At 36.8% G+C, this 27,635-nt stretch overlaps 1 protein-coding gene across 2 annotated transcripts in view; it reads right to left on the bottom strand.

The window, feature by feature from the left end:
• vps13a (vacuolar protein sorting 13 homolog A) overlaps window positions 1-20,377 on the bottom strand; it is a 70,401-nt gene extending 50,024 nt beyond the window's left edge. The window contains exons 1-23 of one of the 2 annotated variants that reach the window (XM_051902399.1): window positions 20,110-20,377; window positions 16,548-16,591; window positions 16,367-16,409; window positions 16,097-16,192; window positions 15,828-15,929; window positions 15,638-15,747; window positions 15,373-15,432; window positions 13,684-13,743; window positions 13,515-13,595; window positions 13,366-13,423; window positions 13,145-13,272; window positions 12,953-13,059; window positions 12,695-12,866; window positions 10,045-10,107; window positions 9,710-9,842; window positions 9,445-9,539; window positions 6,629-6,771; window positions 5,930-6,131; window positions 5,577-5,691; window positions 4,602-4,738; window positions 2,920-3,052; window positions 2,730-2,847; window positions 2,487-2,631 (exon numbers count right to left, since the gene is read on the bottom strand). In XM_051902399.1, coding sequence (XP_051758359.1) covers window positions 2,487-2,631; window positions 2,730-2,847; window positions 2,920-3,052; window positions 4,602-4,738; window positions 5,577-5,691; window positions 5,930-6,131; window positions 6,629-6,771; window positions 9,445-9,539; window positions 9,710-9,842; window positions 10,045-10,107; window positions 12,695-12,866; window positions 12,953-13,059; window positions 13,145-13,272; window positions 13,366-13,423; window positions 13,515-13,595; window positions 13,684-13,743; window positions 15,373-15,432; window positions 15,638-15,747; window positions 15,828-15,929; window positions 16,097-16,192; window positions 16,367-16,409; window positions 16,548-16,591; window positions 20,110-20,209 — 2,445 coding nt within the window. In that variant the 5' untranslated portion in view covers window positions 20,210-20,377. The remainder of the gene's footprint in view (window positions 1-2,486; window positions 2,632-2,729; window positions 2,848-2,919; window positions 3,053-4,601; window positions 4,739-5,576; window positions 5,692-5,929; window positions 6,132-6,628; window positions 6,772-9,444; window positions 9,540-9,709; window positions 9,843-10,044; window positions 10,108-12,694; window positions 12,867-12,952; window positions 13,060-13,144; window positions 13,273-13,365; window positions 13,424-13,514; window positions 13,596-13,683; window positions 13,744-15,372; window positions 15,433-15,637; window positions 15,748-15,827; window positions 15,930-16,096; window positions 16,193-16,366; window positions 16,410-16,547; window positions 16,592-20,109) is intronic. The other variant, XM_051902401.1, reaches the window with a different exon arrangement.
• Window positions 20,378-27,635: the final 7,258 nt, after the last annotated feature.

Here is a 27,635-nt window from a genome sequence, read left to right as displayed (position 1 = left end):
TAAAGGCTATGTCGATTAGCATCGCATTATAACTATCTAGAAAAATCTAGTAGAACACAGATAAACAATATATTGTCACAATCATATGTTTATTGTGTTCATGTTTCATCAGTCAAAACATCTCTCTCTGCATTTTATTCAGCTACAGTGATAGCTGGATGCCTTTGTCAATATAAGGGATTTCCTGGAACATCACAAGTCTCACTTGTGGACTTTCTGCACAAGGGCGCCCTCCCACTACGAGTATGAATGAAACAGACGTTACATTACATGTGTGTACTCACTAATGCTCACAACACCCCATTTTGGGTAAAAATAGGAAAAATAATACTTCTCTCTAAAGAAATTTGAAGTAAACGTATGTGAATCCATAAGTTTTTCTCCAGTGTAGAGAAGAAAGTTTTTTTTTCTCCCAGTGGATGCATAAGATTTCCTCACGAAAGTTAAGAAATTACAGTCACAGATTTTTTTCGTGATAATTTTAATACTTTATAATAAAACTTTAGACCTTTCTAATGATTTATAGGAAAATGAAGCTGTATTTTCAAGTGCTCACCCAAAATGGGTGGATGTTGTTTGTATTGTGAATAGTGATAAAACAAAATTGATGTTAAGCAAGAGGTGTTGCGTTCCTGCAGAAAAAATGTTTGTGTGAAAACATTTCTTGTTAAGGTTTGTATTTTGTGTGCCCTGTATGGAATATTAATGTCCTTTGTCAGTCACAGTCAGTGTTGGAGGTAACGCATAACAAGTAACTTCAGTTGCAAACTCAGATTACTTTTTCCAAATAACTAGTAAAGTAACACATTACTTTTTCAATTTACAACAAAATATCTGTAATGCAAGTTACATTCATTGACTGATAGCTCTCCTGTCCCCATGTTGAGAGAAATAAAGCAGAGTCCTGCAGGCTGCAAATTTTATGTAACGGGTGGAATAATATTTTCGTGTCGGGTGCGGTGCGGACACGCGATAGGCACGGGTGGACTGCGGGTCCAATAGCCAAGACTATTCCAACTCAATTCGGTGCATTTGACAGCTGCTTTCAAATGGTCCCGTGCTTATTTGTGTTCACGCGCTGTCTGAAGACTGTTAAAGGCTTCTAATTACAGCAGGATTTGCAGCGCTGAGCATTGTAGCCAATCGCGCTGCATCTGATTGAAAGCTATATTAAAGGGAGCACGCTTTGCTCGCTTTATGTATTTAATATAGGCTATTCACAATGTGAATAAAAGTTTTAGAATATTTTTTGTGCTGCTACAAAGAGGACCAGCGGCCAGGTAAACACTGCTGAGTTTCAGAAGAGACAACTGCGTTTAAATGCTGAGTGAATCTGATAAAATATTTACTAGCTTTAAGCTTACAGTTAAATAGCCCTACTAAAACATTCTTTGTTCTATTATTTTACTTGTGTTGTTTAATGCAATGTTTAATTAAATGCAGCGACATAGAATGCCTAATGTTGGTTTTATTGCTTGTGTTAGGCTACATGAGAAAATGATTTTTGTCTACCTCATGTCATGAAGGAGATTTAATGCGGGTGTGGGTCGGGTTGCGGTTTTTATGTCAAACAGGTCAGGTCGGGTATGGGCTAAAATTAGTGTTTCTGTCGGATATCGGGTCGGGTGTGCTGTTAATAACTGCGGGTGCAGGTTTATCAAACAGGACCCGTGCAGGACTCTGAAATAAAGTGCAGAGGTGTTGTGTGTAAACATGATGGTTATTGTAGTTCTAGACTAAATGTGAACATGCATTTACTCATCTCACTTGCACAAAAACATTCAGTATTCCTCAAAATCAATAAAAACAGTGAAATGCAAACTGTAATAATAAAATATTTTAAATTAAACAACATACTTTATGTATTTAATCTCACTTTATTAACCAATGTCTTTGCTGCTGACCTTCAATGATCCAATTCAACCATACTAATAAGCAAAAATGACTTTAGATTAGATTTAGAAATAAGAGTGTTTAACTCCTTTCTCCTGTGTCCTATTCTTCTTTGATCCAGAATAGCAGGTTTGTTTGAGCTGCGCCGTCTACTGTACAGGCATAAATATGCACTTCCTTCAGCCTGAGGCGTATTCATTTCACTTTTGGTGTGAAAGGGCCTGAATGTTTGCCAAAAAATAGAACTTTTTTGTTGTTATTAAAAAACAAACAAGCAAGCCACGCCCAGATGAGAAAAAGTAATGCAAAAGTAATGTAACGCATTACTTTCCATAAAAAGTAACTAAGTAAAGCAATTAGTTACTTTTTTAGGGAGTAACGCAATATTGTAATGCATTACTTTTAAAAGTAACTTTCCCCAACACTGATCCCATGCATGTTTAAGTGATGAACTGCACTACTTGTGGTTGTTTTCAGAGATGGTAACAGACATTTTATACTTGTGCTACAATTGTGTGGCCTGTGCTACACAACTTTCAACCTCTGTAAAAAAGTTAACGTAAAGCCCTGCACATAAGCATTCTTTTAATTACCTTGGGTGTAACCTGTGGCGCTCTAGTCTGAGGGGCAGGGCGGCTCTCAGGAAGTGGAATGCTGCTGAGCAACGCCAGGACGCCACGCACTTTATCATCAGAGATACGCAGAGACAGCAGAGGGAGTTCACCATAAATCTTAAACCTGAAAACAAAAAAACATTAGGTACAAATACGTCAATGCATAATATGTGATGTGTGAATAAAAAGACCTGGACCCCAGACAGGGAAATTCCTCCTTACTTTGGCATTCTTGCGTCCGTCACCACCATGGCTCGGCTGAAGACCATCTTCAGGTCTACAGGCTCCAGGATGTGGAAAGCAGACTGCCTCAGCGGACGAGCCCACTTCCAGTCACCACCTGAACGACACACAGCATGTTTACAGCCCTGTAATGTCTACATTTGATCAGTTATTGTGCATGTGTGCGCACCTGCTTTGGTGTAGAGGAACTGTAAACTGCTCAGCTGCACATCAAAGCTGTCATACGCTCGAGACATGATGTCCTCGATAGTGCTGCTGACCGCAGACAGCTGAGGCAGGTTGGCTCTGCTCTGACTGGACATCTGCACACAACAAATGCACATTTTTAACCAATTATTACTTTTTAAAATATAAAGACAACTATATTTACTAGGGATGCATGATATATCGGCCACCGTATCGTATCGGCTGATATATGATCATTTTTAATGTTATCGTTATCGATCAGATAAGAAAATTTAGCCAATATATTAAAGCTGATACATAATGTATCATTTCCTTCAGCTGAGACGCTTCAGATGCACAAAGTTCACCATGATGGTTTTGAATTGCTTGAAATATGACTGAAACCACTTCAAAAAGGAAAATGGCAGATGCACAAAGTTCAATATTATGCTTTTTCAAGAAATCACCGAAAGATGAGCGAGATGTGCCATCTACATCTGAGCCTACTTCACCTTTCCAGGAGGAGACAGCGAGTGAAGCGGCACCTGAGGCTTCCAATTTCCAGGAAATGCATATTTCTTAACTGGACTGTAGATGCTTCCATGACACAAATTGGCCCAATGACAAATGATTTTATCTCATTACAACAGCGGAAACAAATTAAGATAAGATTAAGACATCATTCGAAAACTGCTAAAGGGTCTATTTTTATTTTTGTACACACAATAAAAATAAAACATTGTGCTTTTGTAAAATGAAGAAAACAAACAGGATGCCGCTTTCTGCCATCCCAGTTTCCTTTCCGTAAAGTTTGTGGAGCAGCAGGAGCGCGTCACAAAAATTAATTGAAAATCAGTGTATAGCAAGCTCTTGTGTGCCATCTGAACTCTTGTGCTGTGTTCGAAATCACCCTCATTCACTATTCCCTACATTACTCCACTAATATAGTCCACTTGAAGGAGTGAATGAAACGAGTGAGTGAATTCGGACACTGAGTGAACCGGAAGGGCTGCCGATTTCGCATAGTTTGTGCTACTGTTTAATAATCTTTTGAAATGTAGCAAACTGGCAGCTCCAATAGTAATGAATATTTATGTTGAACTAGCATGTTCAAACCTTTTAAACGATTTAATGATTAATTAAAAAGGAATTTATACCTGTATGATAATGCTGGATCAGCGCGGTTTGGAAAATGAATGGATGATTGATTCAGCTGCGGGCGCCATCTCCTGGCGAGGCGCAGGAATTCATTCAGCGCGCGACTCTCACAGTGCATTATGGGTATTCTCTAGCCGCCGAGTGTGCATCGGTTGTACACTCGTTATTGCGGTGCATTGTGGGATTGAATGAGTGCATTCAACATCGTCCACTATGGTTTCGGACACCACTACAAATGGCTGTCCCCTCAAATAGTGCCCTATTTAAGGGTATGGGGCGATTTCGGACACAGACTTGTTTTGGGTTGGTACACATATCGTCTCTTCTTCTTCTGCTCTTTTTCCTGTTGTGGTGGTTAGCAATCAGCGTTGCATCACAGCGCATGCCCCCTTCTGGATTGGAGTGTGGATCACCTGTGACTGACTGTATTGTTGTGTGACTGCATGACCCGTGACGTCTGTACCATAATGGTTTGGGATGAATACATGTACCGTTACACCCCTAGTACTGACAGTAAGCTGTTTTTACCTGGAAATTACCCAAATCCAGAATGGCAAGGTTGTGTTTGGGGTCATAAAAGCCGTTTTCTGGTACAATGACATACGAGGCCATGAAGTTTATCTTCAGATCAAGAACCTTCTGAGTCTCAATGATGTACATCAGTCCTGTCAACAATGAACAATACTGTTTTAGTACTAGCTACTATTTAAAGGGTTAGTTCAACAAAAAATGAAAATTCTGTCATTAATTACTCACTCTCATGTCGTTCCACACCCGTAAGACCTTCGTTCATCTTCAGAGCACAAATTAATCTGCCAAAGTCAAACTGCCAAAGTCACGTGATTTCAGAAAATGAGACATCGTTACATCATAAGCGTTTCAAAATTTCAATGGTTCACCACTGGGGGGCGTGACTTTGGCAGTTTGATACACGTTCCGAACCACTGATTCGAAACAAAAGATTCGTAATGCTTTGAAGCTTCATGAAGCAGTGTTTTGAAATCACCCATCACTAGATATTGTTGAATAAAGTCATTATTTTGGCACACAAAAAATATTCTCGTCGCTTCATAACATTAAGGTTGAACCACTGTAGTCACATGAACTGTTTTAAATACGTCTTTAGTAATTTTCTGGGCATCTGAAAGTGTTAATTATCTTGCTGGCAATGGAGGCCTCACTGAGCCATCAGATTTTATCAAAAATATCTTAATTTGTGTTTTGAAGATGAACGAAGGTCTTACGTGTGTGGAACGACATGAGGGTGAGTAATTAATGACAGAATTTACATATTTGGGTGAACTAACCCTTTAATAACCACAGATAAAAAGGTACAATTTGATAAATAATAAATACATTTTTATTATTGTATAGGAAATCTGCAGTTATGAGAGCTTCGACCCTTGCCTATCAGCATGCTCCACATTGCAGCTTATTCTGGCCAAGAACTGCCGACTGTCTAGCAAACATGTAAAAGTACATGGCATGTGAATCGGCACACACCTGTGGAGGTCTTGTCTCTGAAATGCTCCAGCTTCATGAGGGTGGCGTTGGTCAGTTCATCCAGCTGCAGGTCTTTTGGAGGCATGAAGAAAGCTGACATACTGTTCACTGTCATCTACAAAAAGAACAAAACACTTAATAAACATGCCACTATCCATCCATGTCATGTCATGTCATGTCATGTCATTAACCAACATCAGAAAACTGATTATGCAAATGTGTTGTTAAATTATTGAACTTTGAAATCTCAGGTACTTCAAGAAAATATTGTATGTCAGATGGGTTCAGCTGACAAAAAAAAAAAAAAAAGGTTTGTGAATCCCTGGCATAGAGAGATTCGTCCTCACACTCACAGCGTCATAGATTATCTCCAGCGCCTGGGACTCGATGCGGAGTCTCTGGTCCACACTCGCGTCCAGCGGGTTCGTCTCGAACATGAGGTTCAAAAGATTCCTATCCTTCATCCCTTCCACATGACGTGGTGACAGCAGGATGGGGGCCGACTTGCCTCGTGGGAGACCAGACACTTCAAACGCTGACAGCTGAGCAGAGATCCTGAAAAAAAACACACATTATATCAAACAAGAGCAGTTTAAACAACAAACAAACAAAAATTATATTTACTCTAACGTTCTCACAAAGGAAGTCTATGTGACGACATTCTGAAGGGTTAAAAAGCCAAATGTGCACCTTTCTAAAACACTTATATTAATTCTTCTGTACATTTTCTCTAACATTTCCTTTCTGGTGTCCATGTGCGCATCATGAGAAAGTTACTGCAAGATTTATTCCAGAGCAATGTCTTGCCCCATAGACTTCCACTGTAAGTGCATTACTGTAAACAAGTTTTGTGCTTGTTTCACAAACTGAGGAACAAATTGAAAGTATTTTCTGGGGTAACCAACAGCAAGTGTCACACTAAGTTGTACTGAACACAGAACATTCCTTCAAATAAAATAAAAGTGGCAAGCATTTAATAATCGTAATAAAGAAATGGTTAACAAAAATTAGACGGAGGGTGAAGGAGATGATATGAATTGAGAACACAGTACTTTATTGCTTGAGCCGCAGGTCTTTGAGCCAGCATGGCTTTCAGATCGATGACGGACAGTTTGATTATCTCCGGCTTCTCTCGGCTCTCTTTGATCGACAGGGACAGGCGGAGAAGCTGGAAATTTATCTTCATATTTTCAAACTGCAAACAAATATATGAGTCAGAGGGGTGATGCTTTACATGAAGTTAAACCTCTTAAGTTGTATAGTTTCAATGGACTGGAATGTCCTGCTTACAAAAGAAGGCAAAAAATTGCACTTATTAATCAGATCAATATTTTATGTGTGTACACTACTGTTCAAAAGTTTCTTGAAAGAAAGAAAGAATCGATTTATTCAGCAAGGATGCATTAAATTGATGACAGAAAAGTAAGAGTAAAGACTTATACATTTTTACAAACAATATATTTTGCTCAAAACGTATCAGTTTCCACATAAATATGAAGCAGCACAACTGTTTTCAACACTGATAATAATCATAAATGTTTCTTGAGTATCAAATGATCATATTAGAATGATTTCTGAAGGATCATGTGACACTGAAGACTGGAGTAATGATGCTGAAAATTCAGCTTTGATCACAGGAATAAATTACATTTTACTATATATTCAAATATAAAAACATTTATTTTAAATTGTAATAAATAATAATAAATCAAAAAGTTCCATTAGGGTCCTTGCACCATCAGTGCTTGGGGACATACAATAAAAAGTATCTTTCCCATTTTAATCAGTTTTTGGATTATATAATTTTTTCCGATTCTATTTTAGAAACGGTTTCCTATTTCTGCGACGTTGCAGCTTGAGCAACAACAAACAGAGTATGACAATGGTAATCTCGTGTACTGTTAGTGTGCTTTATTAAATGTTAAAAGCGTCTAATGTGAGTTAGATATCATCATGTGATATCATTTTGCGTGTCCTTTATATCCATACCATACTAAAAGCAATCTCAGACGTTGAAAATAAATTAAATGAAACAAGAACGTTCAAACTGTGAAAGAGCAAGTATATTCTATGACCGAGATTGTTTCAGTCACTCAGTATATTTATATATTTTTTAATCTAATTAATTACATGATGTGGCGATTAATTAATATAATTAATCGCAAATTAATCACACATCAAATTTGGCTGAGAAATTACTCCCAAAAGATAACTTAAAGTCATCATTGTGTAAAGCACCAAACAGACATTACAAAAAGTAGCTTCAGCAAGAAAGTAAATAATGACTGAATTTTCATTTTTGTTTTTATTATGAATTTTTTTTAAATAAAATTATACTCTAAATAAAAAACTAAAACTGCCAGTAGGTGGCAGTAAATGTCTTAAAGGGTTAGTTCACCCAAAAATGAAAATGTCATTAATTACTCACCCTCATGTCGTTCTACACCAGTAAGACCTTCATTCATCTTCAGAACACAAATTAAGATATTTTTATTAAATCCGATGGCTCAGTGAGGCCTGCATTCAAAGCAATGACACTTCCTCTCTAAACAAAATAACAATTTTTTAACAGTATCTATATGGGCCGATTTCAAAACAATCGCCCCATCACTATATTGTTAAAAAATCGTTATTTTGTTTTTTTGGCACACAAAAATATTCTCGTCGCTTTATAATATTAAGGTGGAAACACTGAACTCACATGAACTGTTTTAAATATGTCTTTAGTAGCTTTCTGGGCACTGAAAGTGTTAATTATCTTGCTGTGAATGCAGGCCTCACTGAGCCATCGGATTTAATCAAAATATCTTAATTTGTGTTCTGAAGATCAACGAAGGTCTTACGGGTCTAGAACGACATGAGGGTGAGTAATTAATGACATTATTTTCATTTTTGGGTGAACTAACTCTTTAATGATTAAGTCATGTGCAGCGCCGCTTCAAGTCCAACAAGCCTAATGGTTCACCCGAAACGAGCATTCAAAAAAGAAATGCCGCTGCGTGTTGCTCGGAGATGAACACTTCTGCTTTGTCTTCATATTTTTGTTGGCAAAATTGAGCAAAACAGACAATATTGTGTCTAAAATAACAAAATAGGCCTATTAACTTCTTATTTATTGAACTGTTGTATAAAATCAGTATCACATTTGCTTTTCTGGACAGAAAAACAGCACTCATGTGATACTGCACTCGTTACTCGTGTGATATAGCTTAACTAGCCTATATCATTGGATGTAAATGTTAGACAAAAACTCAAATAGGGGCATTTTTTTGCCCCATATCTTGATTTTAGGGACATTCTAGCTACATTCTATAGGCTCCATCACGCAGAGTTGTTGCCCTGTTTCTTATTCATAATCATCAATCAACTGTATGAAATGTCAGATGACCTATGTAGGTCTGAGGCGGGGCAAGTGCATTAAATATGTTAATAATTTTAACATGTTATTTTTCACAGTGATTATTTAATCTAATTAACGTGTTAAAATGACAGCCCTAATAATATTTATGAATTTGACTATGTATTTATCCATTGCGCTGCAAGTGTTGCAGAGAGACTCCGCCCACACGCTCTTCTGATTGGCTGTGATTTTTGATTGATTTTGTCATGTCTCATAGTCGTGTCATGTCTGGTGTGGACAGACTAATTGCTTGTCGCTCAAATCTTAACGCATCACTTCTGGTTAGGAAACAGTGTAAGAGGCTTCTTTCAAAAAACACATTGTAAAGATTCCAAACTTTTGGAACAGTAGTGCACACATATATAAACCATTATTAAGTCAAGTTGAGGAAAATGTCTTGTACTGACACTAAATTAAATCTATAAGAGGAAACTGGATTTATATATGTTATGATTGTTTGTCACTAACATTTTTTGGCAGGTTAGGATTGACGGCTGTCTCGCTGTATCCAATGGCAGCGTACAGTTTGGCTTTTTCTGCTGGGGTCATTAGCTCATCAAAACCTGAGAGATATGAAACAGGAGGACACAAATCTATCAGAAACAGCTCTACATCAATATATGGAATTCTGTGGAACATTAGGAATCTGCTGAGCGTTCCGTGGAATTCTAGAGCACAGATTCTGTGCAGGACTAGTTTTGCCGTACTACACAGATACAGAACGCAGTCAAACCTCCTGTCTTGACATCTTTGGTTTGTGTTTCACTGTCTCCAGACCAGTTCCACATCCAGCCGAACCATCCCTGTGACTGTTCTTCCTCCACCTTCACCCCAGGACGGTATATCCTGAAGCCCGCCTTTGTGGCCTACAACACCAGCGACAGAATATGCGAGAGTCAACAGGTGTGGTTCAATTAGAAACTAGAGAAGACCTTCACTTTGCTAGCTTCACATTCTACCAGCTGAGCTACAGAACACACTTCCAGCTATATGATCCACACTGTGTTAAGGATTCAAATGATCTATACAATATTATAGGAGTCAAGTGGGAAACTGATGTCACGTCACCTCCATCTCAGCTTGCTGTCTCGCCATTGTGATGTTGAATATATCCAGGGTTCTTTCTGTGTCCTTAAGGATGAACAAAAGCAACAAGGTTATGCTCAAAACAGAGCGTTCACAGAAATGACAACAGACTTAATTGGTTTTTGCCACATTTTAAGCTTAATTAAAAGGTGTTAAAAATGATCTATTCTGAACAGAACACACCAGATTCATGGAAGGTTACTATTTTGAGTACTGTAAATTGAACTGTGAAAAGTAACTATGTATGTAATATTGCTTTTTTTTAATGTAAAGTAGATACAAGAATACAAGAATTTGTGAATATGTATTCTAAAGTTACCCTAAAAATTAAAACACACTCTCATGTCATTCCAAACCAATATGTTGTTATTGTTTTAACATAAAAGGAGAATTTTTCTGAGAATTTGCCAGTTCAGCATTCATAATGTCCATGGCTGACAAAACAAAACAAATCAAAAAACAAAACAAAACAAAAAACTAAACAACAGCTATATTTTCCAGTTCACCGGTCATAGTGACCATGACTGTCAAACTCTAAAACAAAACAACAAACCAAAATCAAACTAAACAAAAACACAGCCATATTTCCCGGTTCAACATTAAAGGTGGGGTGTGTATTGTTCCAAATACACTGTTTGTAAGTTAGTCGGGCCGACACCAGCAACAAACGTCTGACCAATCAGCATTAAGGGGCGTATAACGGTTGAGGACAGAGAACGAGCAAGAGGGAGATTTGAAAATAAGAAAAAAGAAGAAAGAAAAAAAAAGGAGAAAAAATGCAGAACGAGAGATGGGACACAATACAAAAGAGCTCAAAAGAATATCACTGGAATGAAGGTTTATGACTGGGCAAGCGCTTTAGGACCCGTGTTAATGTTAGAAAAGCTTTACAGCGCTGGAGAGAGCTAAGAGGGAAGGGCTGAAAACAGACACGGAGGCTGCTTTGATCCCGCTTCTCATGCGAGTAACACGGTTTTGATTGTCTGGAGCTGCTGTGCTGTTGGCGATTAACAACGAACTCTTGTTTGTATTTACTCTTGTGTATTGTACGTTCATTTTTTGAGCTTCCTTGTCGTTCGTTCATCTTCTGCGCTTTATTTTCGTGAAGTATTTTGTAGCCTGTCAGCTGTGATAAACAGACATCCACTCACATTGCGTGTGTAACAGTGGCCAGATAGTGAGAGTTTTGCAGTTAAACTACTGCACGCTGATGACCGCTAGAGAATGCAGTGTTTAGCGTCATTGTCAGTGCACTCGCCTCGCATGCCAGCAGCGATCGGGCCGGGGTTCGAGACTGACTCGGAGCAGGGTGGTTAGTATTGGAGTGTGAGTTTTGGAGGCGGAGCAATGAAGAGAGGGGTGGCTTTGTTTGGGTTGATTTCAAATATCAACATATGTCCAACAGCGTTGTTCAAAATCTACTGATCCCACCTTTAATAGTGACCACGGCTCTGACAAAACAGTTTGCTTTGACAAAACAAAGCAAACAAAAACACAGCCATTTTTGCTATTTCACAAATACTATTCGTAGTGTCCATGGCTGTCAAAACAAAACAAAACCACAACCATAGCCTTATTTGCCATTTCACAAATACAGTTCATATTGACCACAACTATCAAACTACAAAGCAAACAAAAACACCAACATTTTTGCCAGTTCACCATTCATAGTGACCATGGCTGTCAAACTCCAAAACAAAACAACAAACCAAAAACAAACAAGCAAAACAAAGCAGACAAAAACACAGCCATGTTTGTCAGTTCACTGTTCATGGTGACCATGACTGTCAAAAAAAAACAAAACCACTGCCTTATTTGCCATTTCACAAATACAGTTCATAGTGACAACAACTGTCAAACTACAAAACTGAAACAACAAACCAAAACCAAACCAAAACAAAGCAGACAAAAACACAGCCATGTTTGTCAGTTTACTGTTCATAGTGAAAGTGACGTGACGTGTGGCCAAGTGTGGTGTCCCATAGAATTTGTGTTCTGCATTTCACCCATCCAAGTGCACACACACACACACAACAGTGAGTATTGAACACACACACGGAGCAGTGGGCATCCATTTGCTGCAGCACGCGGGGAGCGACTGGGGGGTTAGGTGTCTTTCTAAAGGGCACCTCAGTTGTAAGTAATGAGAGAGCGTTGTTCATTCACTCCCCCATCTACAATTCTAGCCGGTACTGAGACTCGAACCTGCAACCTTTGGGTTGCAAGTCCAACTCTCTAACCATGAGGCCACAACTGCCCACAGTCTAGTGAACATGGCTATCAAAACAAAACAAAACAAAACAAACCAAACCAAACCAAACCAAACCAAACCAAACCGCAGCCTTATTTGCCATTTCACAAATTCAGTTCATATTGACCACAACTGTCAAACTCCAAAACAAAACAACAAACCAAAACCAAACAAAAACACAGCCATATTTGCCAGTTCACCCTTCACCCTGACCATGGCTGTCAAAACAACAAAACAAAAAAGCAGTATTTCTCATTTTGTGCTCATCAGAAAAAGAAGAAAAATCACAGCCTGGAACGACATGAGCGCGAGTAAATAATGGCAGAATTTTCCCTAGTGAGTGAACTATCCCTTTACTGAGCGTGCTCAGTGCTCACCCACCTCAAGCTCCTTCAGCAGACTCTCTGAAGGTTTCTTACTGGTGATTTTGTTCTTATAGATCTCTCTGTACTTTTTCACATGTTGCCGATGGTGTCGGATATGTTTCCATGACCACATGTGAAGGCGGGGCTTGATGTTGACCTCCAGAACGCCTGTGATCACATATCGCCACCTACGATAACCACAAATACAGAAAGTACAGAACCTCACCGAATTAAACAAGTACAAACTGAATTATCCGACTCAAAATGCACTTACCATTGATGAGCATTAGTGTGAACCGGCACATGTGGACGATACTTCCTGTATGGGAGGTTACGGGTCATCATATCCACCGAGCCCAACAGCTCCAGAATGCTGACATACTAAGAAAACGCCATAAAGTCATATAAATGATTTGTGATTATTTGTTCGCTGAATTGGACAAAATTAAACAGACATTTTCCACACCTGTGGCCGGCTAAGTTCAATAGCCACCTCAGCGAGGCTGACCACTAGGTCCACTTTCGGAGAGGAGAAGTCCACATCGGAGCGAGGATTCATGCGCAGCTTGGCTTTCGCAGATATTGGACGAAAGACTAAAGCAGCAAAGTGCAAAAACATAGTTGGTTTGTATTTTACAGAGAAAACACAACACACACATTTGTGAATGAACGCAAGAAGGAGCTCACTGAAATGATAATCCTGAGGGATGGCGTTCTGGACAGCTACACTGTGCTTCATATATCGCTATGAAAAATACAAATGCACAAACAATGAAGATGGGAGATTTCTTTTCCTAAGATTTAAAGTTGGGTCAAATGGAAATGTGAAGACCTACCAGAGCCTCATCAGGGACGTGGTTGGAGTACAGCTCTGAATTCACATTCCAGTACGCAAACAGATTGTCCAAACGTACGAGCTAAATGAAGTAACAAGCGGCATTAGTGAATAATACTAGTTAACTTTGCTTCTCATAACAGTGAAAGTGAAAAAGACAAGTTTTAAACCTTAAAAAACAGCTTGGCTTTCTCATCCAGAAGACATGGGTTCCAATTCTGATCAGCTGTCTGGAAAATTGAACAAAAATGACACAGACAAACATAGTTAAGTTGTATTTCACCACCAAAAACTATATATTTATAAAACAATATATTAAGTGTGGGATGCATAATAAATATTACAAATAGAATCTGATTGGCTGAGAGCCTTTACAAGCATGCGATATTCCTCCAGTTTCAGCACTGGAACCGTTTCACTGTTTGTATCACTCCGCTTGTGGCGACTGTCATGGCGGTTGGACAAATCCACTATATTTTTTTACAAAATACTACTGTTGTTGTGTCACAGAATGCAGTTTTTAAGGCGAGAACATAGTTATTTAGACCTCAATTATGTGACTCACACATAAACATATTTTACAATTTGTTTAGACATTTTCGGTGATGCAAGCTCCACGCCGTCAGCGACCATTCAGTGCTCGTGTACCCGCCGAGAACAGCTTCATCTCAACCAGTCCTTCGGGAATTGCCGCTGGCTCTTATGTAGATAGTGGTTAAACTAGATATAATTCACTTGGGGTATATCAAACAGGCAATCTTTGGTCTTATTGATCTATTACTTGTTCCATAGGAAATCGATTTAGGTTAAGGGGAAAATTAAGTTTCATAACTTTATATTTTGGCTAAATCCTGTACTAGCGCGCTACTTTTGCATGTTTGACTGAATTGTTTGCTTGTGTTTATTTCCTGTTGTCTTTTATAATGGCTATTATTGTTCATTTAAATATTGTTGTTCAATAAATATTATTTTATATAAACAATATGCCGTATTTGCGATTGAGAAAGGGTCTGTTAGTGATATGGACTTCAGTGAAAGTTACATTATTACGTCTTTAGATGGCAGCAAAGATGGTCTTTATGAGTGAGTCAGTAGCAAATTGAAAGGGACTGGGTGTAAACAAGAAGAAAAAAAAGGTTTTAAACAAGGAAGTTGTTTTAGCGCTGTCATGGGAAAAGGACAAAGATATTGCTTTCCTCAGTGGGCAATCAAACAGATATTTTTATAAATAGAATTTAGAATATTATGAACATCAACCTAAAGAACGAATGCCATATCAGATGCAGGTAATACACTCGTTTAGTCGATCTCTCTCTCATAATACCATAATTCTCTACTCTACATAATACAATAAGCTTCAATGAAGTGACTTAACGTTCCTCCATTACTACGTTCTTCATTACATATATATATATTTATATACACACACGCACACATATTAAATATTTACAGACTTTTATGTTAGATGCGCTTAATCGCGATTAATCACTTTGACAGCACTAAATATTAAATATTATACATTTTAAAGTTTTAGATTTTTTAGGAATATTTAATATATTTACATAATAATAAGTTAATATTTAATTCTATTCAAATTAACATATTGTATATTTTTTGTTTAATATTTAGTTTTATAGTATTTATTAAATATGCTATATTGCTTATTATATTTTATATTATTAAGAAATAATATAAATCAATATATTAAAAAAAGAAAATAGGCTTTACTGTCCTTATGCAAAAAAAAAATATATATAATACTATTATCTCTTATTATTTCTTGAGTTTGGTGTGAAATACGATTCATCCAATAAAGTCATAATTTAATTATTTTATTTTGCATGAAATTACTGGCACACCTGGAGACTGAGGTTCTGCAGGGACACTCCGAATGAGAGCGGAGCACTGGGATTGGTGACCTGAAAACATGTTTGACATTGAGAAAGTAAGGGTAAATATTAAGCGCTAATACACACAGAATTTACTAAAAAGTCTGCAACACTTCATGCCATATGAATGATAAAGCACATTCAAAGATGTAAACACAGAAGAACATATATCACAGATTTTAGTACATTAAAGCTCCAACTAGAAGAAGCTGCAGAAAATGTCAGAAGTACTCACATCATCCTCATAGCGGACGTGTATGTTGGATATTTTCACCTGCAGGTTTTTGATCACCTGTGTAACCAGTTTCTCCACAAATGTGTCCTGTTTCTCTGCCTTTGGATTCTCTGAATTCAAAGACACAAATGCAAATGTATGTCATCTGTCTCCACGTACAAGGAAAGTGAGCTCAAATGATCTACTGCACCTTTTTCTGCAGCTTTCTGTTTGGTCTCCTCGATCCGCTGCAGCTCCCTCTGCCGAGCTTCCTGTAGCTGTCGCTCTTCCTTCTCTGCGTCATACTTTATACCTGCGTGAACAGATACTTTCTTTTAGGCGACAAAAACTCCTTTTATCTGCACTTTGATATTTGAAAACTTGTAGACCTTTTATTACACACTACATGAAAGGTAATGCCTGTAAAAGCATAATAGAGGCACTTTAACTGTCTGGGTTAGCTGAAGTAGCAGCTCTTACTAGCAGTTGGCACGATGAGCAGGTAAACTTCATCCAGCGTGGCCTCCACAGACTGAGTGTACAGGTTCTTCCAAGGGATCTTCAACTCCAAACGACCTGACAAAGACAGATATAAGCACTGAAAGAGTTAAAATCATACTTTATGCTATGACAGTGCATACTGGTTTTACAAAGTCAAATTTAAGTCAACAATCATGATATTAGTACACTGCAAACAGATCAACACAACACACTGAACTCCAACATCTGTCAGGTACCGTCTCCTCTTACCAATGTGTCCTGCTCTGACTTTGAAAGGAATGTCCAGTTGACTCTGTTACAGACATAAAAGTCACATTAGAGCACTAGTTCACAAAGCATTAGAAAAATGCACTGAAAGTCTTCTTTAATGGATATTCTTCACACAAAAAATTGTCATTACATATATAACGTGAAACATAAATCAACATACCAATGCATTTTCTTTTATCTCAAGGTTTCTTAATATGGCATCACCTGCAAAAGAAACACTGACATATTACCCGCCTTTATCTAAAATAATTCATATCACTGAGCAAATATTTACTGTGGTATTAAAAGTTACTTATCAGTGAGTCGATTAAACACATGGCATATCATAAAACTCTATAGGAAGGTCCTCCAGGACATCCCTATTTACCTTTTCCCTTGTCTTAGTCTGTTATTATAAATGTTGATGAATTTAGCATTTAGTACAATGAATGAATGGAAACTACAGCAGTGATTCTCAAACTTACTGGCTTAAAAAAGGCCATTGCCCAACAATATTGCCTCATATTGCCCCATATTTCCTTTAGTATTTCTGCTTGATTTCAAAAGTTGTTTTTTTTTTTTTAACAGAAACTGGGAGTGTTAAATCGTAAAATAATTAACCATGATTCCAAAAGATTCAAGATTCTGATTCAGTATGTTCTTTACCATAGAAAAAATAAAATAGTTATTAAGGAGGAAAAAAAGAAATATCAGTTAATTTTTTTTGATTTTATATGATCGCATCACAAGTGCTTCCACCAGAACGCGATTCCATATTCTTCAAAAAGCTTACGCTGAATGTCCTACGCCTTCCCTATTCAACTTATGGAAAAAACGGAACTGGCACCGCGTTCGCTCCGTAAGTTGAATAAGATAGGTGTAGGACAAACAGCGTAAGCTTTTTGAAGAATACGGAATCACGTTCTGGTGGAAACACTTTTGATGCGATCATTTGTGCTTATAAAGCATATACAGTTTGATTTTTTTTTAGAAAATGACCGATCGTTTCGCTAGATAAGACCCTTATTCCTCGTCTGGTATCGTTTAAAGCCCTTTGAAGCTGCACTGAAACTGTAATTTTGACCTTCAACCGTTTGGAGGCCATTGAAGTCCACTATAAGGAGAATAATCCTGGAATGTTTTCATCAAAAACCTTAATTTCTTTTCGACTGAAGAAAGAAGGACATGGACATCTTGGATGACATAGGGGCGAGTAAATTATCAGGAAATTTTTATTTGAAAGTGCACTAATCCTTTAAGAACTACTGGGCTGTATATCAGGATGGTTTCTAAGTGATTTTCTGCTCCATCTATTGATTATCATCAAAGTCAGAAAATTTCACAATGTTGTTGACATTTTATGGTGTCAGAAATATGATTTTGCGTATCACATGTAGGCATGTGACGGTATCAAATTTTCATGTTGCGATAATTGCTGAAGCTTTTAGCACGGTATACGGTATTATCACAATATTGAAATAATTTGCAAAAAAAAAAAAAAGTGTTGTCATATTATAAAAGGTTTAATAACTGTTCATGTTAGCTTAGCTCCATCAAATAATACAGTTACAATTTTAATAATGTTATTAAATGTTGAAATTAACATTAACTAAGATTAATACATGCTTTAAAAGCATTGTTCATTGTCCGTTTTTGTTAACTAATGAAGCCTTATTGTAAAGTGTGAATGAACAGAATCAGAACATATGCAAACAAAGCCTAGTCCAGATTAAAATATAAAAATGTTTAGATTTGAAAATAAATAGGCTTAATTCTTTAAGTATTTGGTGCTGTGATGAACACTGAACACTGAATACAAAAATCTGAATGGCTGTTTGAAATATTTAAACATTAAAAGGTAGCGCAGCTGCTTTGTTTATGGATGTTTCCGGGGTAACCGCTGCATTTCTGCTGTTCCATCAGCGCCCTCTGCAGAGAGTGAATATGCATTTTCATTCAGTGCGTCTCCTTCACTCGTTCCGCCACGCGCTGCTAATGTGTGTTGGGCTTGTTCACATCAGTGAACAAGGTCTACAGGCCTTTTTGACGCAGCATACAGCGGATTTGTGCAATTTAAACGGTGGATGGGTAAAGTATTCTTAAAATGCATGCTACAAATCTGAATAATTCGTAATAAATACTTTTTCACAGTATTTTGAAGTGCCTACGATAACAATATTGTGCATCGTAGTTGATCCGTACAGACCAAGCATTGTGGTTTGATACGCACATGATTCTCAAATTGCAAAGTTTAACCATCATACAGTGAAAGTTCATCATTTGCATGTGTTTTAGGTCCTGTCATTCAAGCAACTAGAAACCATATGAGCGTTAGAAAACGCAAAAGAGAACTCAATTCATAACTTGCACACTGTTTTCTGTACATTCACATACACGCAAACTTATGTCAACATGCTCGTCGCTTATGGCTTACGCATATCATTATATTGGATCTGTGCAATCGGTCTTAAAGTGACAGCAGCCTAATAAACCTGCTGCTGTCTGTGTCATTAATGTTAATCTAACAACAAAATACAAAAAGAAAATCACTTTTGTAGCTTTAACAAAGATTAATTATATTTAATTTATACAGTGAAGGCTATATGCAGTGTTATTTTACATTTGATTATTCAATTTCTGTACCTGAATACTGTTAGACTTAACTGAAAAATATAAAGCAATGTTTATTTAATTTGTATCTTTATATTTTATTTATATATGCTTTAAAATTGTTTATTATTTACCCTACAAAATCACCCCAATCATTCTAGAGTGATTCAAGTCATTTGGTTAAGTTGTTTTCATAATTCACATCACAATATATATAGCAGAATAACAATATCACAATGTCAGTTTTTTTCAAATATTGTGCAGCCCCAAATCAGACCCACTTAAAATGAGGGATTTTTTTAAACAAACTGTTAATTTTCATAAATATATGATGGTATGGACAAAAAGTATGGATGCAGCAGTAAAAACTAATAAAAGATTCATTTTTTTTTTTTTTTTTTTTTTTTTTAAACCTCTTCATTTTGTCAGAATATAGTAGTAATGTTTCTTAAAAGACACATATTTATAATGCTGGTAATGTTCATAAAAGAAACTTAATGAAATGGTACATCCGTGTAAAGATATTGTAGTCATAGTCTCTGACTAACGTCAAAGTGAACATGCTCTTGTTTTGACAGTCAAGGACCAGTGAAATGCATATAAATAGAAGATCTCAGAATAAAAGTAGAGGAAGTCTCCACTCTTATACAGTAGGAAGTTCACCCAAAAGTGAAAACTGCCTCATGAATTAGCTGTATGGTAGTTTTTGGATAGTTTTGAAGCTGGTCCACATTTACTTGCACTGTAAAAATGCAGCTGGACATTTTTGAGCCACATGAGAGTGAACATGAGTGTACATGTGGGGTGAACTATCCTAAACAAGGTAATATCATACTAATTCAGAGTAACAAATATAACTAGACAGTGGAGTTAATCAACATCCCTACAATAGATATAAACCAGCAGAGCAGATTAAGGATGTAGTAGTGAGTTAGCTTATAGTAAAGGGTTACTGTAAAACGCATGTTCAAACCTGTCCTCAAAGTCAAAGCACGACTTTCAGATTCCAGTGTAAGGTCGAGCTGACGCTTAACGTAAACAGACTTATAGTTGTCTATATTCATGAATTTACACAAACACGTTTTAAGCAGCAAAGACACATTTGGATTTGACAGCTGGCACATTTACTGTACCTCCCCATATGCCGAGGCTGAGCTGCGAGCTGTCGAGGTTCACCACATAGTCGCCCAGAAACCTGTTCAAGACATCGACCACCACTGACTCAAACACCATCTTTACGCGCTTTTCACACAACCATCAGCATGCTTTCCTTCGTCTGCGATTCCTGGACCGCTTGAGAATGTAGTTGTATTTACTGAGTGTCCCGTTTCCTGAAATAAACATCACTGGATGGACTGGGAGGTTCTTCGCACGCTTCACTGCTCTGCCTGTGCGACACTGCCCTCTGCTGCCGAACATCCTTCGCGACACTGGAGGAGATGGCAACCTACGCGAAACGTCCATTTGGACCACGTGCGCCTCGTGAGCCAATCAGTAATGACTTGTTGAGTCAGTCACAGTCAGTCACCTTTAAAAAAACGCATTTAAAATGAATAAGTCGATATTATCCCTGTAATGACTTTATTAATAAATTAAAATGAGGTTTTTCGCTATTATATTGTCTCTGTAAAGAGCAGCCAAAAACAATCCTACATTTATTTTTCAGATGTAGCCTACTTATACGGATTTATTTTGGTCCCGAAGTTTCATTATTTATTTATGTTTTTTTTTTTTTTTTTTTTTTTACAAGATTGATACAAAAACATACAATGGTCTTGTTTGTGCAATGAGATACTGGTTTATTAGAGATATTTTATTTTGGAAATATCATATACACAAAGCAAAATACATGTCAACTGCACCAAATGGTAGGCTGTTTTCCACGGACTTAAACCCAGCTAACAATTTTTGGTTCCCAGAACGTTCTGGGAACGTTAGTTTATGGTTCCCAGAACGTTCTGGGAACGTTCTCAGAACATACATCCTAACGTTCTCTGTTGGTTAGCCAGGAAAGTTTTCTTTGCGTAAATAGAACGGTCCCTGTTGGTTTGGAGAACGTTCCCCTAACCTTCCCAGAACGTTCCCGGAACGTTCCCCTAACCTCTTTTTACTCCGATATAATTTACCCTGTTGTACGTCAGTTATCATCCAGCACTCCGCGTCCCATATAAGCGGCACGGAAGACGGATGAACGGACGTCAATATTACAGACCATGTTTTGTTTTGAACTGCTATTTAATCAATATAAATATATTATAAATAATCCGAGCACATAATCCTTATGGAGGATTAAATAAAATCGAATTTATGCATTAATATGTAAGATTTCGTAAATTGTATCACTGTGCCACAAGCAGATTTTACGTTTCTTAAGCGACAAACAATGGCTTCAACACAATATGGGTTTTTTTAAATATTAATTTTATTCACAGACATTAAAAAATTAATAACAATTATGTGACTTTAACTGGGATAACATTACATTAATTCTTACCACTGAATTAGCGGGACGTGCTCTCTTTTGGTCGGTAAACAAAATAAACTTCTCGGTTAACATAATGTTGTATTCAATTAAGTGTCAAATGTCTCTGAAATCACACTATTTACACTCGTACATATATTAATTATAAATAATTATTCAATAAAGAGATCGATAAACAAATGTTACAGTCAGTCAGTAAAATGAAATGACCGTTAATTTTTAAATTACGCGAGTGCGCGGCTCTCTGTGGAAGACAGAAGCGCGTGCTGGAGAAGCGCGTGATCAGAGGCGCGCAGTAAAGAAAGATAACACTTTAATCATCTCTGTAGCCTATTGGTCTATCATCTGCAATAGTTTGGTTATAATCAAATCTAAAAATAAAAATAACCTGCAGGGAACGTTCTGGGAACGTTCTCTTTAGGTTGCAAAAAAAGAACCAAAAATAACCTGCAGGGAACGTTCTGGGAACGTTCTCTTTAGGTTGCAAAAAAAGAACCAATAGAGAACGTTCCCAGAACGTTAGGGGAACGTTTGTGTTTGCTGGGAAGATCTTTCATAACTCTTTAATCTCGATAAAGAACAATCGTAAAGTTGTTAAGACATATCTGCTGTTGAATAAGATAGCCTGACTGACTTTTGATATGAGATGAAAAAGATTAAATTTTTCTGTTTTATAGATTGATTTATTTTTTTATGACTGTATTCCTCTACTGTAAATTTAATAATAAAAAAAACTACAAAGGTAAATGCGAAGTGCCATAAAATTAATTATTTCTGATACAATTTTCGTGTGTTTTGACTGGATGCTTGTGTTTTGCTATTGATGGATCTCATGTGAGTGACAGGTTACCCCGCCCTCGCACCAGTAAACACGTCATCAAAGAGGTGTTGCTGCAAGAGGTAGAGGAAGTTATTTTGATTAAAGATTACGAAGCACATGAATTTAAAGGTACAAACCCGATTCCAAAAAAGTTGGGACACTGTACAAATTGTGAATAAAAAAGGAATGCAATGATGTGGAAGTTTCAAATTTCAATATTTTATTCAGAATACAACATAGATGACATATCAAATGTTTAAATGAGAAAATGTATCATTTTAAGGGAAAAATAAGTTGATTTTAAATTTCATGGCATCAACACATCTCAAAAAAGTTGGGACAAGGCCATGTTTACCACTGTGTGGCATCCCCTCTTCTTTTTATAACAATCTGCAAACGTCTGGGGACTGAGGAGACAAGTTGCTCAAGTTTAGGAATAGGAATGTTGTCCCATTCTTGACTAATACAGGCTTCTAGTTGCTCAACTGTCTTAGGTCTTCTTTGTCGCATCTTCCTCTTTATGATGCGCCAAATGTTTTCTATGGGTGAAAGATCTGGACTGCAGGCTGGCCATTTCAGTACCCGGATCCTTCTTCTACGCAGCCATGATGTTGTAATTGATGCAGTATGTGGTCTGGCATTGTCATGTTGGAAAATGCAAGGTCTTCCCTGAAAGAGACGACGTCTGGATGGGAGCATATGTTGTTCTAGAACTTGGATATACCTTTCAGCATTGATGGTGCCTTTCCAGATGTGTAAGCTGCCCATGCCACACGCACTCATGCAACCCCATACCATCAGAGATGCAGGCTTCTGAACTGAGCGCTGATAACAACTTGGGTTGTCCTTGTCCTCTTTAGTCCGGATGACATGGCGTCCCAGTTTTCCAAAAAGAACTTCAAATTTTGATTCATCTGACCACAGAACAGTTTTCCACTTTGCCACAGTCCATTTTAAATGAGCCTTGGCCCAGAGAAAACGCCTGCGCTTCTGGATCATGTTTAGATATGGCTTCTTTTCTGACCTATAGAGTTTTAGCCGGCAACGGCGAATGGCACGGTGGATTGTGTTCACCAACAATGTTTTCTGGAAGTATTCCTGAGCCCATGTTGTGATTTCCATTACAGTAGCATTCCTGTTTGTGATGCAGTGCCGTCTAAGGGCCCGAAGATCACGGCATCCAGTATGGTTTTCCGGCCTTGACCCTTACGTACATAGATTGTTCCAGATTCTCTGAATCTTTGGATGATATTATGCACTGTAGATGATGATAACTTCAAACTCTGCAATTTTTCTCTGAGAAACTTCTTTCTGATATTGCTCCACTATTTTTTACCACAGCATTGGGGGAATTGGTGATCCTCTGCCCATCTTGACTTCTGAGAGACACTGCCACTCTGAGAGGCTCTTTTTATACCCAGTCATGTTGCCAATTGACCTAATAAGTTGCAAATTGGTCCTCCAGCTGTTCCTTATATGTACATTTAACTTTTCCGGCCTCTTATTGCTACCTGTCCCAACTTTTTTGGAATGTGTAGCTCTCATGAAATCCAAAATGAGCCAATATTTGGCATGACATTTCAAAATGTCTCACTTTCAACATTTGATATGTTATCTATATTCTATTGTGAATAAAATATAAGTTTATGAGATTTGTAAATTATTGCATTCCTTTTTTATTCACAATTTGTACAGTGTTTGTACAGTTCCAACTTTTTTGGAATCGGGTTTGTACATTTACACAACAACAATGTAATGGAAAAGGTTTTCCTTTGCGTTTTTTGTAGATGACAATGTTGTTAAAACGATCCCTATTCACAGGGATCCATGAAGACGACTAAAAATGTTGTATTCTGCTGCCAGGCCAGTAGTGTCAAAAGATGTCAAAGATGTCTTTGTAAAGAAACACTATGCGCCTAGACTGAACACGTAATACGCATATGTTTTCACAAATTCGCATTTTTGTAGTTTACATGGAGACAATAATGGTGTCGTTTTCAAAAACCTGTACTTTGAAACCCAAGTTTGTGTTTTCAGGCCCCCATAACACCGTGTAAATGAATGACCAAAATGCATAAAAAGTTTTAGGTTTTTAGTTAAAAACAGTGTTGTGTAAATATACCGTAAAAATTATGATTTTATGGATAATTCATTTATAATAAATACTACAATATTCGGTAAAAAAAGTAAGAATTGTAAATTTTGATTTCATGGTGACTTTAAAAACGATGGAGAAATACAAAACTATTCATTTAAAGATGCTGATTATATCTAGAAACTGTATATTTTAAGTTTATTACAAAATATGCATCTTGAGAGCGTAGCAAGAGCGACTCGATAACATCATTAGCGGTGCTTCATGGGAGTGTGCGTTCCCTGCAAGCACTTTTTGCGCAATTTGCTCACGCTACTCTCTGATTGGTGGGATTTTCTGTACAGCATCATGGGTAATGTAGTTTTTCACCATGAATTCAATCAGTGTGCACTTCCAGAACCAGACTCTTGCGCTCTATTGCACCATAGCCCTGTATATTTGCTTCATTCAGTTCATTTCTTCTGTGAGATCAGCAAAATGTTTGAATCATAAACAATCATAAACATATGACACAATCTATGTAAGTTAATCAAAGACATAGTGACAACAGAAGTATTTCACTAAACATTTATCATGTAAATGCACCAGGGGACCTCTCTGAAAACACTTACAAATCAATGAATTACCTGAACGAATCAAACCTCAGCCTCGCCAACCTGTTGTCTGGATGTAAAACTCATATAGATATGTATAGGCCTACGTATCTATGGTAACACTCACCTCCAGTGAAAGTGCTGTTGTCATAGCAACAGCCGCAGCTTATCTTTCACCTGAAAATCCTTCGGTCACATAATATGGCCATATTCATTTGTGTTGTCGTATACATTCAATATCTGAATCACAAAAGGAGAAGCACATTATTGGTGTGTGTGTGCTGTCCAGAGGTGCTGTGAAGTGAAAGAGCTGATCACAGCACAAGGAAAGGCTAAATTTGACTGATAGCATTTTGTTCAAGATTTCTATAGATATTGTGATATATCGATATTGTGAATTCTTTTGGCCACGATAATCATGTAGTGAAAAATGAATTCAATCAGTGTGCACTTCCAGAACCAGACTCTTGCGCTCTATTGCACCATAGCCCTGTATATTTGCCTCATTCAGTTAGTTTCTTCTGTGAGATCAGCAAAATGTTTGAATCATAAACAATCATAAACATATGACACAATCTATGTAAGTTAATCAAAGACATAGTGACAACAGCAGTATTTCACTAAACATTTATCATATAAATGCACCAGGGGACCTCTCTGAAAACACTTACAAATCAATGAATTACCTGAACCATGTAGTGAAAAATCTGCTATCGTGACAGCCCTGCTCTATGGCAAGCCGTTTTGACTTTTATTCATTCTCTAGATATGAATTCTTGATATCAGGAATTGCATTTCCACTAGTAAAAACTAGAATTCTTGATATCTGTAATTGTATTTTCACTAGTTAAATGTCACCAGGCTGCAAATTCAACTATTGATATCAAGAATTGATTTCTTACTAGTTGAAATTCCAATTTCACATATCAGAAATACAATTATTACAGGTAAAAATCATAATTTTTTATATCAATAATTACATTGTTACTAGTAAAAATGCGAATTTTTGATATCAAGAATTAATTTGGCACTAGTTGAAATGTCAGTTCTTGATATCAACAATTGAATTGCTACTAGTAAAAATGATCATTTTTGATATCTGAAAATTTATTTCTGATATCAATATAATTTCAGATATCTAAAATGGCTTTCTTACTAGTAACATTCATGATATCAGAAACTAACATTGTCACTAGTGACAATCAAATTATTGATATCAAAAATTAACATTGTTACTAGTAGCAATTCAATTGTTCATATCAAGAATAGATATTTGCACTAGTAACAAAGTAATTAATGATATCAAAAATTATGATTTTTACTAGTAAGAATTGTATTTCTGATATGTGAAATTGGAATTTCAACTAGTAAGAAATCAATTCTGATATTAACAATTGAATTTGAATGGCAGCCTATATGGTGACATTTCACTAGTGAAAATACTAGGGCTGGGTAAAAAATATCGATTTCTCGATTTTAATCGATTCTCATTTTTACGAACCGATATCGATTCTTAAATCCCAAGAATCGATTAGTCTAGTCTGTTTTCAGTTGATGAATGAACAAAACATGTAGCACGCCCCCATCCAATAAATTGCAATAATCTTTGTGCTTTGTTACTTTTGTTATGAAGCAAAGTCTCAGATTTCAAATGACGTCCATCTTATTATGAGATTCAAAAAATAAATACCGTTTTGGCGCTGTTTAATGTGGCGTGACAGATCGCTTTATCGCCTCAGTTAAAGAGAAGCGGCAGCACGAGCGCATGTGAACATCCTCTCCTCCGCTTTAATACCAGTTACAGCGCAAAATACACATGAATAAACATCTGAAGGTATGTTAAAATATACAGTACAACTTACCGAAATCCGAATCATGTCTCGTGTAATAGTTCGCTGAGTGTTTCAACCGCGGAAATACGTCAATAAAACAGCTTGTAAACAATGTCACGTAACGTCACATTTACCTCAGAAAAACATATTCAGTGACCATAAATTCGTTAGTCAGCTAGAAAAGTGAACTCTAGAAAGCAGCATTCTGATAAATATAGATATGCACCGTTACATATTCATTATAATGTTCTTCAATATTTAATGCATGTTTGAACAAATCAGTTATGACAGCCACGATTTAAATGTTTATATTAAAAAAAATTGGAAGTATATTCCAACGAATTGGAGTATAAATATGATTATGTAATTCTAAACTTTATTTATTATATAAAAAAAAACATAATTGAGTGTAATTTAAGTGTTTTTATATAAATAGGTAAATTTTAACCTTCAATATTATAGTAATGTAGTACTAACTGACTCTCATGTGTAGTTTACAGCATTAGTTGAGAGATTTTTTTCCTCTAGAAAATTTGCCATGTACTGTAACTGATATACCACATCCAAAATAATTGATACTGAATCGAATCAAATCGAAATCGTAATCGAATCGAATGGTGAAAATTGTGTCAATACCCAGCCCTAGAAAATACAATTACAGATATCAAGAATTGGAATTTTTTGATACCAAGAATTGAATTGTTGATATCAAGAATTAGCATTGTTACTAATGGAAATGTAATTGCTGATATCAAGAATTCATATCCTGAGAATGAATAAAAGTCAAAATGGCTTGCCATACTACTCCACATACAAACAATTTCATTCAATAAGTTC

This window comes from Ctenopharyngodon idella, chromosome 8, assembly GCF_019924925.1.
Source record: "Ctenopharyngodon idella isolate HZGC_01 chromosome 8, HZGC01, whole genome shotgun sequence".
NCBI lineage: Eukaryota > Metazoa > Chordata > Actinopteri > Cypriniformes > Xenocyprididae > Ctenopharyngodon > Ctenopharyngodon idella.
This window is presented reverse-complemented; position numbering and strand designations above follow the sequence as displayed.